This window comes from Numenius arquata, chromosome 18 (genome assembly GCF_964106895.1).
Source record: "Numenius arquata chromosome 18, bNumArq3.hap1.1, whole genome shotgun sequence".
Lineage (NCBI taxonomy): Eukaryota > Metazoa > Chordata > Aves > Charadriiformes > Scolopacidae > Numenius > Numenius arquata.
In genome coordinates this window covers 1,725,159-1,744,750 of record NC_133593.1, presented here as the reverse complement: position 1 = coordinate 1,744,750, position 19,592 = coordinate 1,725,159, and the positions used below count along the sequence as shown (strand labels likewise).

General features: G+C 48.6%; 1 protein-coding gene across 1 annotated transcript in view; it reads left to right on the top strand.

Annotated features, from left to right (window-relative positions):
• Positions 1-2,632: 2,632 nt before the first annotated feature.
• The window catches only part of GALNT17 (polypeptide N-acetylgalactosaminyltransferase 17), a 227,173-nt gene continuing 210,213 nt past the window's right edge, over positions 2,633-19,592 (top strand). Inside the window, exon 1 of the mRNA XM_074160603.1 lies at positions 2,633-2,870. Coding sequence (XP_074016704.1) covers positions 2,633-2,870 — 238 coding nt within the window. The remainder of the gene's footprint in view (positions 2,871-19,592) is intronic.

The window sequence follows — 19,592 nt, the reverse complement described above, 5'->3', positions numbered from 1 at the left end:
TCACCCCCCAAAGGCCGATGCTGATCCAAAGCAGGAGTTTTGCCCCATGAGGCCAGCAGCAGAAAAACTTTCTCCTCTGCGATGGCGATGTTTTGCAGCTGGGCTGGTGGACTTCCCAGGTGATGGCTGTTTGTTGTCAGCCAGCAGAGCTTCAAAGGCTGCGCTGGTTGGTTCTGCTCTTTATAGAAGAAAAAAAGCAGCAACAACAACAACAGAGATGCGGGAAGGTTTTGAAGTTAATCCTCCTGCACAGGGCAGGGGGTTTAGCTGTTCAATGTCTGTGTAATCTATTTCCCACACAGAATATAATTATTTTTTTCCTACAGGTTTTGGCCATGTTTATTTTATCCTGACATGCTGTCCTCGTGGGGACCACGGGCTCTCACAGGCGCCAGGTGAGACTGATCACAGCAACACAAGGTGAGTGGTGGCTCCCTCCTTCCCTCCCTGCTTTCCTGGGGACTTAGTTCTGTGCCTTTCTTAGGAAGAGGGGGGAGAAAATACTCTCCTTTCCTTCAGCAAGGAACTGCTTCAAATCCTCTCATTCACTTTTTTTTTTTTTATTTTAAGATACTGAATTTGTTTTGTTTTGTAGTTTGTTGGGGTTTTTTTGAGGGTTTTGGGTTTGTTTGGTTTTTTTTTTGCATTAGGGTCCTATTATGTAATGTTAGTGTACCAAATTTCCTTACATCTGGCTTTTTACAACCAGTGCTCTATAATTAAAATAGATGTTGCTGTTTCTGTGTAATGCAATGAGGCTGACTTCAGTGGGCGCGCTGCCTGATGAAGGACTGGCAGGAATGGGTCATCTTCAGGCGAGACGCTTTTCAAATAAGTAGCAGGTAGTTTTCTGTTTGCCTGAATATTCCTGCTCCTGATAGTCTGGGCTGTGTGGCTGCCCTTTTTGGTAAACAACTCTGCAAAGTTGTGTTGGGATTATTTTTTTTTTTTTTTTAAAGTGCTTTTATTGCTAGAGGGGAAAAAAAAGAAGGATCTTGGTTGACAGCTCTGGAAACAAAACTCTTGTGTTTATCGTGTGCCAGAACAGCCCCAAAGAAGCCCCAAACCTGCAGGTGTCAGGATGAGCTTCCCCTCAGTGCCGGCAAAAAGCTTTCCAGGTTTTCAGGAATTTGTAAGGTAGTCCTAGCTTCCTGTCACCGAAATCATTTACCGCTTGACCCTCTTCCTGGAATAATAAACCTGAGTGTGGGTGACGGACTGAGCACGTTGTTTCAGGGTCTGACTGTGAGTTACGTGCCTGTATCCTTCCTTCAGGGCTGTAGCAGGGTCCTGGGTCTGAATGTAGAAACCATAAAAGATTTAATGTGCAGCTAAATTAAAACTCCAAATCCTTTAAAGCAATTTTAGGTTTGTTTCCATGGCATTGATTTTTTTTTTTTTCTTCTTCTTTATTTTTTTTATTTTTTAATTATGCTTTGAAGGTGAGAGGGGATATTCTTACATCTTGAAAAGTTGCCTGGTAGGATACAATGACTCAACGTTGTTTGAATTTCTAATCCCTTTGCAGGTCATCTTTCCGAAAAGCGGGGTTAACTGCGGCAAATGGATAAAGCTTTAAAATAGCTGGTTTTCCTCCTCTCCGGTGGAGCAGCCCGGCTTGAAAACTTCGGCTTCGAATTCTAATCGATGCCGTTTAACGCTGATAATATTTGAAGTCTCCGAGCTCCTCCGGTGACAAGCTCTTGGAGCCGTTCCCTCTTCGCGCTGGGTGTGGGATAGATTTGGGGGGAGGTAGGGGAAGAAAGTGGGATGCTCTGGTTTGGGATTAAACGCCCGTGTATGGAAAGGGGTGGGTGGGGGGGGGTGGTAAAGTTAATTGAAAAGAAGCAGGCGGTGGAAATTAATGGAAAATGTCAATATAAGGGTATGGCATCTAGAGAGGCTCCCGATAAAGACACTCGGGGGGGGTCGAGCCGGGCAGCGGCGCCCCACGGGCTCCCCCCGCCGGGGTCCCCCCGGCGGGGGGAGCCCGTGGGGCGCCGCTGCCCGGCTCGACCCCCCCCATCATCATCATCATCATCACCGCTTCTTCTCCATCCCAGGGTTTCCCAGCAGCCGGGCCGCGGCTGCGATGCGCGGAGCTCCGCTTTGCCGCATCCTCCCGGCTCCGTACGCCGAGAGGGGCGGGAGCCCCGTGCCCGCCCCCTTGCTCCCCCCCCCCCCCCCCGGTGCAGCGAGGCGGCGGTAGCGGCGGGGCATGCCCCGTCCGCGCAGCGCAGGAACGGCCCCGCGGTCGGCGGAGAAGAAGAAGGAGGAGGAGGAGGAGGAGGAGGAGGCGGCGGAGCTGCCGCAGGGCTCGCCGGAGCCGAGGCGCGGCCGCCCTGCGCGGGGTATGAAGTTGCGCCGGCAGCGGAGCGGGGCGGCCGGCCCCGGCGGTGGTGGTGGCGGCGGCGGTGGCGGCGGTGTCGGTGTCGTCTCCTCGGTGGGGCCGTAGCTCGGCGCTTTCTCCTCGTCAAAGCCCCTCCGCTCCTCGCCGCGGCCAGGCCGGGGCCGGGCTGGGGCTCCCTGCGGCGGCGTGGGATGTGGGCGCAGCGACGGGCACCTGCCGGCCCCCTCCACTAGCCCTTAGGGGCGAGCCGGCGGCGGCTGGTGGTGCCCCTCGGGAAGTTTGATGGCTTCTTTGAGGAGAGTCAAAGTCCTGCTGGTGTTAAACTTGATCGCGGTGGCTGGTTTCGTCCTCTTCCTGGCCAAGTGCAGACCCATCACGGCCAAGAGCGGCGACTCCTTCCATGACATCCATCCCAGGGCAGAAGTAGCCAACTTGACAGCCCACGGCATCAGCTCCATCCAGGATGCGGTGCTGAAGAGACTCTCCCTCCTAGAAGATATCGTCTACCGGCAGCTGAACGGTAGGAATAATTCTTTTAATGCCTTTGGAGCAGGGTCGCGGGTGGGAGTCGGGGCAGAGAGCGGGCGCGCGGCTTGAAGTTTGCGTGACAGGACGTGCTTTTTCCTGTATTATTGTGCAAACGGGGTCTCGAGGGGCTGAATCAATTTACTATCTGATTTCCAAGTTCCGTTTGTGTTTAAAGCTCCGAGTGAGTGCCCTGCGCAGGGTGGGAGGAAAGCAGGATACAACGCTGCCTCTGGGGTTGATAGCACCGGTCAGGAAATCACAGCGTCATGATTTCTGCATCGGATGAGCAGGGTGCTCCGTGGGGGAGTTGGGGCTGGAGCAGCACGTTGTATATTGGGTGGGGGAAAGGATTTTTACTACTACGGAGTTGGGCTTTTTGGAAGGGAGTTTTTAAACGGCTAAAGTATGTTCCGTCATTTGAGCGCAGAAGGTCAGAAAGCAAAATGCGCTTTCTCTATTAAGTTAAGCAAACTATTCAGTATTTCCTATGGCTCAGCATTGACAGCTGCTAATTAAAATCTCAAGTAATGCCGCTCTTTATAGCGTAGGGAAGGGATTTCTATTAAAATCTCACCAGGTTCAGTAGTTCTGAGATGTAGAAAAGGGAGTTTTAAAGATGCCGCGTGGGATAGAGAAACATGTTGTAAAGACCGAAGAAATCTAGGTGAGGTATCTAATTAAAACACTGACTGGGGAAGCTAATTTTTTTGAAAATTGTTCCCCATAGGTTCACAACTGGGAATGTAATCCCAATCAAGGGTCCCATTTAGTGCTTCCAAGCTCTGCAGCTTTCACAACCGCGCGAGAGAGCGGAGTTAATGTTTTTGGCCGTGTCAGTGTGATTCCCTCCCTGAGTTTTGCCTGCCAAGCTGCTGCACGGTTCGGTGCCGCGGTGAACCTGAGGCCGCTGTGGGCTGTGTCTCCCGAGCTTTTACTGACTGTACCTCCGCACTGAGGGTGCGAGGCGGGTGTAGGGATACAACGGACCTTTCCTGGTGCCTGTCAGTGTGTGTGCTGGGGGGAAGGGGCTGTAGGAGGCGAGAAGCACTCGGCTGGGCAGGGAAGTGTTATTTATATTGCTGGGTTATACGCTCCCGTGGAAAAACCTGTCCTGCCTGTGGAAGTGCCTGGCACCACAAGATGTTGAAGCAGCACTGTTGGGTGACAAACAAGGTGAAACGCAAGAACAGGAAGGGATAAGGTAGAAAGCTGGGTGTTATTTACAACCGAACTGTGAAACCGGCACCTTCTGGATGTTGCTGGGGCCGAAGTTTCCAGGATGATTTAGGCACCTATTTAAAAAGGGGCAAAAGCTGCAGGAGACCTCACACTAGGACCTTGGTAGTGGACAAGTAACCGCGATGCCACCTACCACTCCTGCAGCTGCAGAGGGAGAGCTGAAATCATAAGCTACAATTACCCTTCTTCTGTGGAGATCAGCGTGGGACTCCCTGCTCCGATGTGCTCCGGGGGCTGCCGTGGGGTCTGGCTGGTGCTTGTAAGGAGGGCTCCGAGTGTGGTGTCTCCTCTGCGGGCACGGGGAACATGGTCACGGGGTAGAGCAGGAGCGGTCGTGCACCTACAGCCCAAGGGAGACAGAGAGGTAATAGATACGTTGCCTGTATCACAGAGGTTTTCTTAGGGCAGGCAGAAAGCTGAGCACAGAGATGTGACATCTCGTCTGGCCTCTGCAAACCGGGGTGATTTATAGCAACGGTGACGAGTCTGGTGGAAAAAAATAGCTCTGGCATAGCGGGTATGTAACTTCGGGTCAAGTGTATATTTGGTACAGGGGATTTTTAGACAAGTACGATGTGTGCTCTTCCCCGAGTGAGGTCTCTGTGCTGTGCTTCGGCAAGGCATGGGTTTAGAGCAAGATGTGGGGGGCCAGATGAACCCCCATCACCACCTACCGGCTCTAACGGGCGACAGTTGAGGGTGCTGAGATGGTCCATAGGACCGAGGGTGTGGAGGCAGCTGGGCTGGCTTCCCTGCCAGGAGTTCTCTGTGCCCGGATGGGCGTTCATTCTGGGCACCGAAGACTACCTAGAGCTGAAATCCCAGTTGCCTGCTTGAAGTACGCAAATATGAGCTCATTTCTCTTTGTTACATTTAGGACAGGGGAGCTGGATGCGGGTGAGAAGTGTCTGACCAGCCCCGCCGCCCTGCACCCCCGCACCCACCCAGAGAATTCTCTTTCTGTTGCGTGAGCTTGTGTTTTGGTTAAAATCTGACTGTGGTTTAGCGTGTACGAAATGTCAGAATTTGGTACCCATAGTGTGGCATGTGGGAATCCTGCGCCTCGCGGCATCGGGAACCCTTTGGCAGAAGAGAGAAACTGAAACACAGTTTGGGTGCCATCAGCTGTGGATTTTTTTCTGCGTTACAGGACTTGGCTGGGTTTCAGTGGGAGTTGAAGCCATCTTTTTAAAAAAACCTGAATCTCTTAAAAAACCCTCCGTTCTGTAAAGATCAAATGAGCAATCTGATCATACCGCTGCTGTGTTTTTGGTTTTTGAATCATGTAGTGTAAAGCATATTGGAAATAACAGCTCTCTGGGATGGCAACCCTCATTTCGTATGTATGTGTATTTATTTATTTCTCTAAACGTTGGCCATAAAAACAAGCTAAACAACACTGCCTCGGGTCTGGTAAAGGAACTATTTTAAACAATTGTTAAAAAATGTTTAAAGCTCCCTTTCCAGGTGTTGCACCTTGCTGGTCCTGCAGTGTTTTCCACCTGCTGTACCTGGGGATGCAGTTGCACCAAGTTACATCATGTCGACGATGGGATGCTTGTTTCAGACGGTGGTTGAGTGAGGACCTTGGGGATGCTGGGTGGGACTGGGGATCATCACAGCAGACATGGCCTGCCTTAGTTTTCTCCTCATTGTAATTCATAAGTTATCTGTGAGAAGGGGTTGTCCAAATGTATCTATTCGGTCTTCTTTTGGCCTAAAACTGACTGAGAACTGCACGTGTGGTTTGCTGTGGGTCACACCAACCCCCTGCAGCGCTCCAGGCTTGGGGCAGAGCGGCCAGAGCTGCCTGGAGGAAAAGGACCCTGGGGGTGTTGGTTAACTGTCGGCTGAACATGAGCCAGCAGTGTGCCCAGGTGGCCAAGAAGGCCAACAGCATCCTGACCTGTCTCAGGAACAGTGTGGTGAGTAGGACTCAGGAGGTGATCATCCCCCTGTACTGGGCACTGGTGGGGCCCCACCTCGAGGGCTGTGTCCACTTTTGGGCCCATCACCACAAAAAAAGACATTGAGGGGCTGGAGCGGGTCCAGAGAAGGGCAATGAAGCTGGTGAGGGGTCTGGAGAACAAGTCTTATGAGGAGAGGCTGAGGGAGCTGGGGGTGTTCAGCCTGGAGAAAAGGAGGCTGAGGGGAGACCTTCTCGCTCTCTACAACTCCCTGCAAGGAGGGTGTACCGGGGGGTCGGTCCCTTCTCCCAAGGAACAGGCGATGGGACAAGAGGAAACAGCCTCAAGTTGCACCAGGGGAGGTTCAGATTGGATATCAGGAAAAATTTCTACACGGAAAGGGTTATTAAGCCTTGGAATGGGCTGCCCAGGGCAGTGGTTGAGGCACCATCCCTGGAGGTGTTTAAAAGCCGGGTTGACATAGTGCTGAGAGACATGGGTTAGTGACGGTTTTTTATCAGAGATAGGTTGATGGTTGGACTCGATGATCTTAAAGGTCCCTTCCAACCTAGACAATTCTATGATTCTTTCTAAAAGCTTATTATTGCTCCTTAGTTCATTGCATGAGTCTTGTGGGTTTTTACTTTTTGCTTTTCTGTGGCTTTTTGCTGGTCTCTAACTGGATGGTTCCCACGGTTGCAAAGAAGTACGAGGCTGACCTTTGGACTGGAGGGGTTTGTACGTGCACGCACTTATCTGAGAATTCAGAGGGTTTTTAATTTCTATAGTCACTTTTATAGATGGAATTTTCTTGTTCAGCAGATGTTCAGAGAAAGCTAATGAAGGCCTAGAAGGAACGTGTGTGTGTTTTACTGAGCATATTAACTACAACTTGTCTTTGTGATCCAAACCTTATTTTTTGTGTGCTGACATTTACATAAACAAAAATTGTGGTCCAGATTATCTCCAACTTTTATGGCGATTCACACAAACGAACTTTTCAGTTGGGCCTGTGTTTGCAAAGAGCAGGTTTCTGTGCTTTCTGTGACACACTGGTTAGCTCGTGAGGAGCTGGGGCGAGTAAAGACTCGGAAGAGAGGGTTTGGCTTCTGCTGCAGCCATGGGCTTCCTGGGCAACCTCTTCCATTTACCCAACCCTCTCCCTCCGGGGCAAAATTGTGAATTTGTAGGATCCGGAGACAGCAAAGGTGGGGCAACTTTTTCGCATCAAAGTGATGTATAGGATGAGTGACGTGACTTGAAGAAAGCTGCAGTTTGCCTCGTGAAACAGCGTGCAAAGATGTTGCTCACTATGAGACTCCTCTCAATGGGATGGGCTCGTTTCTGTTGCCTGGTGAGAAGCTGCTCATCTCCCCTCCCGCAAGCGATGGCCTTGGGGGAATTGCCCGGGTAGGTTGTGCCTGGCTGTGTGTTTTCTTTCTTGAACTTGTGCATTGCCCTCCTCCACCTCCCTTTGCTTGAAGTTGTGCTTGATCCCACCCTGGGAAAGGGCAATGTTCTCGGCGGTGAAGCATGTGTTCACTCCCTCCCCAGAAGGCTGGATAAGGCTGGTGTGTGCCCTTCGTGGTGCCTCCCCATGGCAGAAGTACCAGTTCCAGTCCCTAAAGGGTCTCCAGGAAAGCTGGGGAGGGACTCTGGATCAGGGAGTGGAGCTATAGAATAACGGGTAACGGTTTTACGCTGAAAGAGGGGAGATTGAGATGAGATCTCAGGAAGAAATTCTTTGCTGTGAGGGTGGTGAGAGCCTGGCCCAGGTTGCCCAGAGAAGCTGTGGCTGCCCCATCCCTGGAGGGGTTCAAGGCCAGGTTGGATGGGGCTTTGAGCAACCTGGTGTGGTGGGAGGTGTCCCTGCCCAGGGCAGGGAGTAGAACAAGATGATCTTTTAAGTCCCCTCCAATCCAACCAGTTCTGTGATTCTAAGTGTTGGGAGGTTAGTCATCAGCTACTGAGGCCCCAAGAAGCTGCTGGGATGTATAGAGTCCGTAAGCAGGGATTCCATATGTGAGCAGAGTGCTGGGGCTGCACTCCCAGCAGCTGGGTATCCATCCCAGGTAGGAGGACAGAGCCTGGATCTGTGTTGTTTTTTGTCCCTGTCCTTCTGAGTCTGATCCTGCCCAAAAGTGGGGAATCCCCTGTTCTTAACCCTGCTCACCAGAAGCTTTTTAAGTCAATATATAAGTAGTTTTGTAATTAAATAATGCTGCTTGTTTGAGAATTTGAGTTTGCAGGAGGGAGAGTACTCTAAATAATCCCTTGGTTTGCACGTGGGGAAGCCACCGTCCGTATCTACCATAGCTGGCACCTTGAGCAATCCAAGCAGATCAGTTCTGCTGGTCACTGGTGACCTACGGGACCTTCCACCCAGCTGTGCTGGGGTGAACAACTCCGTGTCTACTTGTGCGTGTTCAGCAGAGGTCTGGGTCTTGGATTAAAGCCTCCAAGGAGCTATAGAAGGCTATAAACTCCCTCTCTGGTGCTTTTTGGCCAATGCACGGCAGCAGCTGAACGGAGGCAGCTCAGCCATCCGGCAGCCGAGGAGACGGGGGTGATGTGGCGGCTTCTGAGCAGCGTGAAACAAAAATAAAAAAACATTCTTTACTTCAAGCAAAGTATTAGTAAGACAGAAAACACTGTGAAAGGGCACTGCTGACTCATCCGAAGATCTTCTTTTAAATTTTATTTTGTAGCATCATAACAGATTATGAATACCGTCAGGGAGAAGAGGAGCTATTTGCAAGTTGTAAATGAGGGGCCGGTGACAAAGAACCGCTGAAAAAATGGGTGAGCAGAGGGGCTTTCCCTTCGTGCTAGAGAAGTGCACAGGGAGTAGACTGCTGCTTTACCAAATGTTAAAAGTTGAAGAGGAACTTTAAATTCCTTGGTGATTAAATAAGCCTATGTTCATTTTTTAAACAAGCTTGCATCTGTGCTTTTTGCGCATGGAATTATTTGCACATGCTGAGATATGAACACGTGCGTGCCAGCAGCCTCCCTGCACAGCTTGGGCTTTTCTCTGCTCATCCAATTAGGGAATTAACTTTGTGAGGGCTGCGTGTGGACATCGAGGCCGACGCTGAAGCACAGCCTTTCGCACGGTCTTGCTATCCCCCTTGTAAAGTGGCACTTAATTAACTTAAAAGACTTTAGAGATATGTGGATTTACTTCCCATAAGGATAAGATGGTGCTTATCGTCTATAACACTTATCATCCTCGAAGTCCATGACAAACTCGGCTAACTACCGAGTATAGCATTTCTACGTGTAAATAAGGCAGATTAAAAGCGGTTCTATCGGCCATTTAGTCCTATGTAATAGCGTTACACCCACAGACTAGTAATATTAAGATTTTAACAGGTAGGTAATACATTAACTAAAATGCTAAGAAACTTTCTGATTAAGATAAATAACGACACGTAAATAATTGATAGTAGGGAAGTGCCATTTGTAGGCAGAAGGGCCCAAACTTTAATCACGTTAATGAAATAAAGTAGGTCTCTATACAAGCACAGCCTCACTGGGTGAAATCCTCTTGATACAAGACGTGATGATGTGGATGGAGATGAAGTGATGCGCCGCGGGGATGTGGCTGTGGTACCGACTGATGGTTGTCACACAGGACCCGAGACCCTGGTTCCCCGTCTGCCCCGCAACCTCGACGTTCCTGAAGCAGAAACTAACTGTGATATTTTGTGTGGCCTTATAGAGCTACTTGATAAAAATTGCAACTTTAATGTTTATTATATACCTAACAGGGAATATGGCAACCGAACCTGCTAGGAATGATATGAATTACCCAGACTCAGTACGTGCTTTTAGAAGTTCCCAGCCTGAACTCGCTGACTGCCGGAGGGGGGTCTGCTTGGGCTCCGGGCACCTGGGAGCTGCTCTCTGTAAATTATTCTGATCAGCTTCGTGGAAATTGGGTCTGATACCCATCAAAGAATGAATAAACGAAATACTTCTTAGAGAAATGATAGAGTTAAGAGATGAGGCTTCATATAGTCATTTAGGAAGTATCTGGAAGCTTAGACGTTACCGTGACATTTAGTTTACAACCCAGCTGACTAGGAACTGATAGATAATTTTTGTTTTCGATAGTTGTTTGGCATCGTCATCCGAATATTCCCTGTCACTGGCAATGAATGAGTAATAAGCTGCTAACACATTTATCATGCAGAGAGACAACACAGGATTCATGAGACGCAACAGCGATGTCTAGAAAATAGTGACAACGCTGGTATTTTATTCTTGCATATTAATTCAGGTCTGCCTGAATGGAGAAGCAGAACCTTATCTCGATGGTAAAAGGTATATTAGATTTATGCTGCCAAATTAGTTAGGCAGCTTTTAGGAATATTTTTCTAAGGATAAAAAAAAAAAATAAAAGGGCTGTAATTACCTGAATTACAGTATTATTTCTAGGCCTCAGTCTGGATCAGTGCTGTGCTATTGTGGCTCCAGTAAGAGACATTTGGAATGGGATGCATTTGGCAGAACATGGGCACCTAGTGACATTTCAGTGCCCGGAGGTGTCCTGCCTGGCGTCCAGCTGCCACTCCAGAAGGGCACGACTGGCCCCTCGGTGCAGTGTCACATCTGCTGGCCTCACGCAGCATCCCGGGGACCCCGAGGCCTTTCGAAGGGCGGCAGGCGATGCTGAGATGACAGCCCCATGCTGGCCGTCTTGGAGATCTTCCTCTTGGATCAGCCAGGACAGACAGACGGAGCTGGCTTTAGGCGTATGCTGTCAACGCGCTTGGATTCTGGGGAGTCCTTCTGGGCTCCTCTTGGCCACCATCTTCCCCCATCACCTCTCTCCGGGCAGAAGTCACACGTGTTTCTAGTAGGAAAATGCTGGATGCAGTCTGTGAGCAAACCCACCTGTTAATAAGGCGTAGCACGGAAGAAAATAGAAATGAGCCTTCTCAGGTAATTAAAAAGGTTTTACTCATTTTGTGATTGATGCTGCTAATCTTTATCTAAAACTGAAAAATCTGGTCCAGATGTTACGGCGGGCTGCCAGCTCCCACAGAGACGCCCGAATCCCGGGGTAGGTGAGGACATTCTGCATGTTGAAATATTAAATTTTAAAAGGGAGATTATTATTATTATTTTCTTTTTTTTAGTAAGATGTCTTTATCGAAGTCTGCAAAGGGCTGTTCAAACAGAATACGCCTGGTATTGACCCTACCGTGACTCAACAGCAGGGATTCAACTCCAGGAATGTATCCTGGCGGTACAATATTATTTTTCCTAAACAGTTTTGGGAGTACGAGCAACCGTATTTTCTAGCCCCCGATCCCCGTGGTCAAATTTCTTCAAGAAATTGTTGAATGCTTTACATCTTACTGCAACAAGCGCAGCTATAAATCTAATAGCTATCGATCCGCATTCTGACATTGGCTGACGGTTATCTAAAAATAATGCGGTAGTGATGCAACGAGAGCCCTACGTCAGACGCTCCGTGTGAGGAGGGAGCTGTGCTGAGCCTCGCGCTGCTGCTGCCGCCGAGCAATTACACACCGCAGCCTTACGGCTTTGATGCTTGTGGCGGCGGGGAGATGCAAAGTTATCTGAAAAAGAAAGATAATTCCCTAAAATCAGGAGACAATTGGGTAGAAATCGCGTATTTGCCTTTTCCTTCTTAAAAACCTTGATGCTCTGCGCTCGTGTGGGGAGATGGTACCAGTCCCTCTGATGCTGCCCTCCCGGGGCAGTCGCTCTGGCAGCCGGTACCCACAGACAGAGATGCTGAGGGCCATCTGCCATGTCGCAGCACTTGTTCGCTCCTGGAACGGGAGATACCTACAGCTTCACAGGGTCTGTAATATGGGAGTAGTATGATAACTCTTGGTAAACGGATTTTTTTAAAAAAAAAAAATAAAAAAAAAATAGGGATTTTCCTAGGTTGTCCGACCCAGGCTGTTGTGTGAGGGCACCCCTCTTCCTGCTGGCAGGGAAAATGGGAGATCTCTTAGAAGCTGGGGCTGTGTCATACGTAGTAAATCACTGCTCCTTACTGCCCAGCTGCGTGCCTTGTTGCACCTGATGACTTAATTTTAGGGCAGTAAAACCAGCCGTGTGATGTGGCAGCATTTGATGCCGAGGAAGGAGGGGGAATCCTTGGTCCCTTTTCCCTTTGGTACCCTCCGTTTAGGTGCGAGTAGAAACATCTTGTGTTCCTTCCCCCGGTCTGAAGTGCTCAGCCCTGGTGCTTCTGCAGGGTCTGGTGGGCAGAGGCTCCAGCAGGGAAGGGAGAAGAGCTGGGCTCTGCTGTGTGACACCTTCAGGGCCTGGAGCATCCTCGGTCTCCCCGACACGGTTCCCCAGCACCCGGACGGGGAAACAGGGTTGTCTTTTTCTTCCCTCTCCTCCGTGTAGCAGCAGGGCCTTTCTGCGATTGTGGGCAATGGAAATCCAAATTGCTTTTCCTCGGCGTGTCAGAGTGCTGCTGAGATACAGACAGCGGAAAACCATTACAAGAGAAAAATCAGCAGGGGATTAACAAACACCGGGAGTGCATCGGCTGAGAGATTTTGGGTGTTTCTTCCAGCTGCAGAGAGCATGAGAGAGTCCAGCGAGGGCTCGTACCTGACGGTCGCCAGAATTTATTTAACCCACGCTTTAATCCTCGTTTGCTGTATAATGGCCCGCTATGGTTGTACGTGTTCTCAGAGCACAAGGATGAAGTGAGAAGGTTAATTTTAAAATGAAACAATTAGAAATTCTTTCTGGGTCTTTGCCTGCGTTACACTTTAAATTAAATCATGAGAGCACTTGTGTTTGCACCTAATTACTACAAATTCGTCCAAAACAATTGCTTGATCATACTCTAAAAACACAAAGCAAAGGAGGAAAAAGAAAAAGCGAAGAACCGTTTAATGATATTTCAAAGCTTGCTTATATTCCGTTATTTGGTTTAAAATAATTTTTGTTGGCCTTTGTGTGTTTTTAGTGTGTTACCCCCTTTAGTGCAGTGCGCTGGAACACAATGGTTTAAATAGGTTGGAACACAAAAACCCTATTCTGCCAGATTTTATTTCAGTTTTTCTTATTTGCACTGACAAGACAATAATAGTAATAACCATTACACTTGTCCAAACCTGCGATCAAGGCTGGGGCAGTGTTGTACTTTGCCCTTTGCTAAGTGTAGACCAAACGCCGTAACGTGGAATTTCATTTTGCTTGAAGTTGTTATTCATCTGCTCAGGAGGGGCTGATGTCACCATTAAGGGCACCCGGAATTCTGTAGGATGGGGTTGAGTCTCCATTTTTCCTCCAACTTTGTGTGATGCTGGACAAGTCACTTACAATAGTATTAGAAAAAAAATGTACTAGTTATGTGTTCAATTCCTTCATGTATTAGTGAGTGAATGTCTCGTGGGCAGAGAGTGATGAAGGGGTTTGTGTGGGAAATGGTGTGAGAGCAAAGGAACGGTGGGGGATGTGAAAGGTGAGAGCCCTGGGGCTGTTCAGCTGGAGAAGAGCAGACTGAGAGGGGATCTCATCGATGCTGAGCAATAGCTAAAGGGCAGAGGGCAGGAGGATGGGGCCAGACTCTTCTCAGTGGTGCCTGGGGACAGGACACGGGGCAACGGGCACAAAATGGAACACGGGCAATTCTATCTCAACATGAGGAGGAACTTCTTTGCTGTGAGGGTGGCAGAGCCCTGGAAGAGGCTGCCCAGAGAGGGTGTGGAGTCTCCTTCTCTGGAGATACTCAAACCCACCTGGAAGCGTGTCCTGTCCAACCTGCTCTGGGTGACCCTCCTCTGGCAGGGGCTTGGATGAGATGATCTCCAGAGGTCCCTTCCAACCCGACCGTCCAATGATTCTCTGATTTTGAAAATATTTATAACTAAGAGGTAGGAACAGAAAAACTGAGACAGAAATAGGAGAGATGTTTGCCTCGCTTCTTGTTCCTTGCCGTAACAAATGACTGGAATGTAGCCTTAATTAAGCGATTACCACTCACTTACGTTATGACCCTGCCCGGTGGCCCTGGCTGGTTCACGTCCCATATATTTGGTGCTATAAACCAGCGAGAAACAAGCCATTCCCAAGCCACTTATCTTTTAGTGAGATAAATCACACAACAGAACGAGGCAGAAGATGGGGGAAGAATTAGACCTAATGTTGTGTTAATTCCCTGTGGCTTTTGGATTTAAAGCTCGTGTTGGTTTAAATCTATATTAATTATATGTGGACTAAGTTGAAGGGAAGACGTGTAAGAAAATGAAATAATAGAGCAGGAAGATGTGCTGGAGAGAGGGAGGACTGTAGTAATGGTGAGAGCAGAAGGCAGTGGTGGAGTTTCATCCGGGAGCAACCTCCTGAGCCACGGCCCGCAGTTGGAGGGTCTCCGTGGGCTTTGAGGGCTGGGGAGGGGCCAGGCAGCAGCTCCATCTGGGCAATTCCTCAGGGGTTCTGCCTCCAAAAACTTCACTTGCCCCCGTGAGTTATGGGGGAAGGCTTCAACATTTGGCTCAAAATGAGGAAAATATCCACCACGCACCAGTTCATGAGGGGACACGCACCAGAAGTCTTGGTTTGGAGGAGCAGATGCTGGTGGTGGGTCAGATGCTCTTTGGCTGAGGCCGATTTGATTGACGGTGGGTAATTCCCACAGGGACAGAGCGGGGTTTGAAGCTCTGCAGGTGGAGGTCAGAAAAAAAAGCCACAGTATCTGGAGAAATAAATGAATAATTAACCTAATGGGCCGGGGATGGGTGAGCTCCTTTCTCCAACGTGAAGGGAGGGTGGTTCAAACGTGGTGCTGTTTGATTAGTGCTTGTGGCACGAAGGGACACTGTGACAGCTGGATCATGCAGATGATTTATGGGCATGCAGACAGCTTTCATTTAGAAATCTGCCCCTACCAGGAGTGTCTAAAGGTAGTTACCGGCTTTTACAATGTCTTACATGGAAGGTGTTACCGGGGTCAGGTCGTATTGACTTCAGTTGTCTTTGGATCAAGCGCTGAATCAATAAGTGACTTTCTGGGGGAGTTTAATAGCTGTTCTGCACAGACATAAAAGGGGTTAGACAGTAAAACGGGATTTTACAGTTCTATCAGTCTTTTCTCGGGAAGTTGCTCAACTTCCAAATACTAATTAATGCTATGTTCCTTCCACAAATTTTCCTCCCTACTGCTGCCGCCGGTTTGATCCTGGAGAACAGCATCAGACCTTGCAAATTAGAAGCGGCTGCCAAGCTGCAATGGGGAGAGAGACAACGAACGTAAAGGAATGAAACTTCAACATCTCAGCCCAGTTGGAGGCATCCAGCATAATTTATGCTTTTTGTGCAGCTGTTTGGAAAATTCTGGGATTCCCTCGAATGTCCAGCTCCAATTATAATTACTAGAACTGCATACCCTGAAATACCCAGCTCCCGTACCCAGTTCCCATTTGGAACTGGATAGCCAAAGAGTCCTCCACTCCAAAGTGGCACACCCAGGTGTAGGCATCTCTGGTAGCAACTTATTCTGCTGCTGCCCAGCCTTTCCCATCATGAGACACTGCTTTAATTTGTTTAGAATTTTTCCAATTAGATTGAAACAGTCTGATATTGTCAAGATCATGTTTATCTTCAGTGCCAGCAAATTGGTCCAGATGTTTTTGGAAACGATGTATGAGAAAAACACGTACCGTTGTTCCCACAGAGGGAGAAAAGCTGCTATGAAGGAAAAAGGAAAAGGAGTGGAGAGGCCGAAGTGGCAGCTCTGAAAAAATGGAGCTGGGAAACCCCAGGAGCAGGGGAGGGGGGAAGATGAGGAGGCTGATGTGGGTGAGCAACATGGGAATCGGTGGGGAGAAGGGGACGTGGGACAAGGTGTCCAGGCGGGGAGCGGTGGCCCCGGGAAGCATAGGTCCTGGGGGTGTCTCTAGTTTGCTATGGGAATGTTGGAATGAAGGGCAGTTGCTTGGTGGGTTTGTTACAAGTGGTGGAAAAATAGCCATCTGCAAAAAAAAGAGTGATTTTTAGTTCTGTATTTTACATAAATGAGGTATAACTAAAAAGATGGGTTACTTCCAGAAACCTTAACACCAAGTGTGGTTCTCGGGAATTTTTGCTGGTTTGATGATTAAACTTGGCCTCGTAGAGCATTCAGAAGATGTGTGGGTATGAAGCCAGGGCAGGTATTATTAGCTGTGTAAAGCAAAACAATACAGTCACTGTGGAAAAATTACAGCTTTTGTGCTGAAGCAGATATTTAACCTTTGTTTTTACAACTCCAGAAATGAAGCAGTTTGTTTCTTAATGTAGGCTTAACGCTCCAAGTGTGTGCTGACTGGATTCGCACATCTGAATGTATGAAATGCTGGGCTATTAAAATCTGTTTTAACGATCTCTTTTCCCATAACTCCTAATATTTGCCATTTACTAATTATGATGTGCCTAAGTAGTTCTCGTTTGCAGTAGGTATTTTAAATGCAGCATCTGCCCTAGTTTCAGATGAACTGCTGGTGACTTTTCTTTTTTTAATGTGTGAAAATTGAGTAGTATCAGTGATTTTTGCAGGTTGGCATTAAGTGCTCACCTCGTAGTGTTCATCATTAGAAGGGTTTTGATATACAGGTCCCCAGTGGGAGGAGAAATGGTTGGGCTTGGCAGAGGAGCAGCTGGAGAACACATCTATTTTTGGTGAGCATTGTTTTGTGGTGTAAACTCCTGCTGAGTCAGCACGGGCAGATCCAGGGGTGGTTGTTGTGGGGCACTTTGATTTGGGAGCTTCTGCTCCATTTCACAGAATCGCATGGGGTTGGAAGGGACCTCTGGAGATCATCTAGTCCAACCTCCTGCCAGAGAAGGTCCACCCAGAGCAGGTTGCACAGGAACGTGTCCAGGTGGGTTTTGAATGTCTCCAGAGAAGGAGAATCCACCACCTCCCTGGGCAACCTGTTCCAGGGCTCTGCCACCCTCACAGGAAAGGAGTTCCTCCTCATGTTTAGATGGAACTTCTTATGTTCAAGTTTTTGCCCATTTCCTCTTGTCCTGTCCCTGGGCACCACTGAAAAAAGACCAGTCCCTTCCTCCTGACACCCACCCTTTAAGTATTTATAGGCGTTGATCAGCTCCCCCCTCAGTCTTCTCTTCTCCAGACTAAAAAGACCCAAGTCCCTCAGCCTCTCCTCGTAAGGGAGATGTTCCAGGCCCCCATTCATCTTTGTAGCCCTCTGCTGTACCCTCTCCAGCAGTTGCCTGTCCTTCTTGAACTGGGGAGCCCAGAACTGGACACAGTGCTCCAGATGGGCAAAGTAGAGGGGGAGGAGGACCTCCCTCAGCCTGCTGGTCACACTCTTCCTGATTTGTCTTTTGTTTGTTTGTTTGTTTGTTCTTTTTTTTTAATTCATAGCATTTTCCAGCAGGTTTGTAAAAGGGGAAATGTTTGAAAGGCAGCAGCCTGGGCAGCAGCTCTGCAAGCTCCCATGCGGCTCGTGGGGAAGAAGGCTGCAGGATGGGTTTTTCATGGTCTGTTTTGCTGCTCCAAGGGCCAACACGATGGGACCACATGAACTAGTTTAAGGCCCCGCAGACGTTATTGATGCCATTGACCGTATAGTCTGATGGACCTCCCCGCAAAACAGAGCGCCGAGTGTGCAGGAAGAGTGGTAATAAAAAAGAAGAACTTGTGAAATGTAAGTTAGGAAGCAGGGGCTGTACGTGAAGGAAAAAGGGAAATATGGAACTCAGAACAACTTAGATGCTCTGCAAGCAAGGACAGCCTGTTAACGCAGTTGTCTGTCCTCCTTGCATTTCATTTTACCTTTAATTTTACCTGTTGGTTTTTTTTTTCTTAATCCCATTTTTCACTCACCTTCACCGGAGGCGGCTCCAGCTGTGCCTTGACAGCTGCTACTGTCTTCTTCTCCAGCTTCTGCTGCCAAGGATCCCGGGTGATTCTAGGGCTTAAGGCACAGCGCTGTCTATTTTCTGTATTGCTACTATAAAATGTTACATATTAATATTAATAATGCTCTTTCTAAATTCAGAAGCCTCCAGGCCTATTGCAATTACATATTTTTTTTAAAACCTCAGTCCTTGGCAGGTACGTCCTGGCAGTAATCAGGGCTAATGAGCGTGTCCCGGGGTACGGACGGTGCTTTAGGGGTACGTGCAGTGGGACAGTACTCCAGTCTGGAACCACATCCTTAAACTCTTAAGCTTGAATGTAAGCGAAAGCTCTAATTACAGTCTTTTCACTTCACATCCAGTGAAATAATTCCTTCTGACTGGGAAGAGGAGCGCGGTGCCAGGGGTACGATGTGCTGCAGGTCCTTGCGGCGCTGAACGTTGCCAGCCAGCGGCAGCTCCTCCCGCACAGACCTGATGTGCTTACACATCTACTGAGCTTATTCCGTGCTTCTTTCCCATCGGCTGCCTTTCCCTGTCTAGATGGCAAAAATGCTGCTGCTCTTACAGGCGCCATCAGACCAGCCTCTCTCTCTCTCTCTTTCCTCCAGAAGTTTTAAAAAAAAGGAAAAAAAAGATATTTTTATATTTTTCCTTTTTTGCCTGCTCCTTCCTTTGCATTTCTCACACCTCCATGCTGAGCCGGGGCTTAAAACCTTAAGCGTTGATACTCAAGAAGTTGGGGGAAGAGAAAAAAAAAAAAAAAAGAGCTGATCTAGGAGTCTTCCAACTGGATCAATGGAGCAAAAGAACAGGCTGAAGTTGCACAATTGTGAGTTAGGAGAACTTTGCGGAACGTGCTGTGTCAGGGTCTTGTACCATGCGATTATCTTCAGAGGTGCATAAGGCGAATGCTTTTCCAGTCTTAGGAAATTCCTTTACACTTGAATTTTAAAATGCTGATTTTTTTTTTTTTTTTTTAAAACAAAATTGCTGATGGGGCATTCAAGTGATAATGAAATTCCTGTAGTTCATTTTCTTTGACTCATGTTTTGGATGTTATTAGATAAAACCTGTCAGTATTTGCCTTCTGTGAGCAATGGAATTTCTTTTCATGCTTTTAGTTGCGTTTTCTGCAGTCCGGGTACTCGATCCTGCTGAAAGGGGCTGCAGGGGCCCGGGGTGCCCAGCTCCCCCCGGGGCAATCCTGTGTGTGTTCGGTGGTTCAGGCTGGGGTCAGAAGAAGCTTTTCTGTGTGTCTTTATCGGCTCAAACCGCTGATAAAACCCTATAGCCCAGCCTGAGGGATGGTAAGTTCTTCTGGTGCAGACCCTGCCTGCGTCCCGTCCTGTGGCTGGGTTGGGAAGAGCCCAAGGACCGTGCTTCCATCATCCCAGGTACACGCTGCCTTGTTCCCGGGGGCTTCAGCGGGGTCAGGATCAGGCTCACCTCGTGTGCTTTGTTAATTCGTGTACAAGTTGGAAGGCTCTGTGTTAGGTTGAAAGGATAAAAAGGTAGGGCCTAATTTTCGGGCTGAAATCGGTATGAGCTGGGCTTTTCTCACATCAGTCGCTTGAGCTTTCACAGTCCAATTCGAGAAGTTTTTTTTCCTCTTTTTTTTTCCTCCTTGCTGGGTCACGAAGACCCTTTGTGTTTCATTTGCATCGCGTTCTCTGTTGGGGACTTAGGCC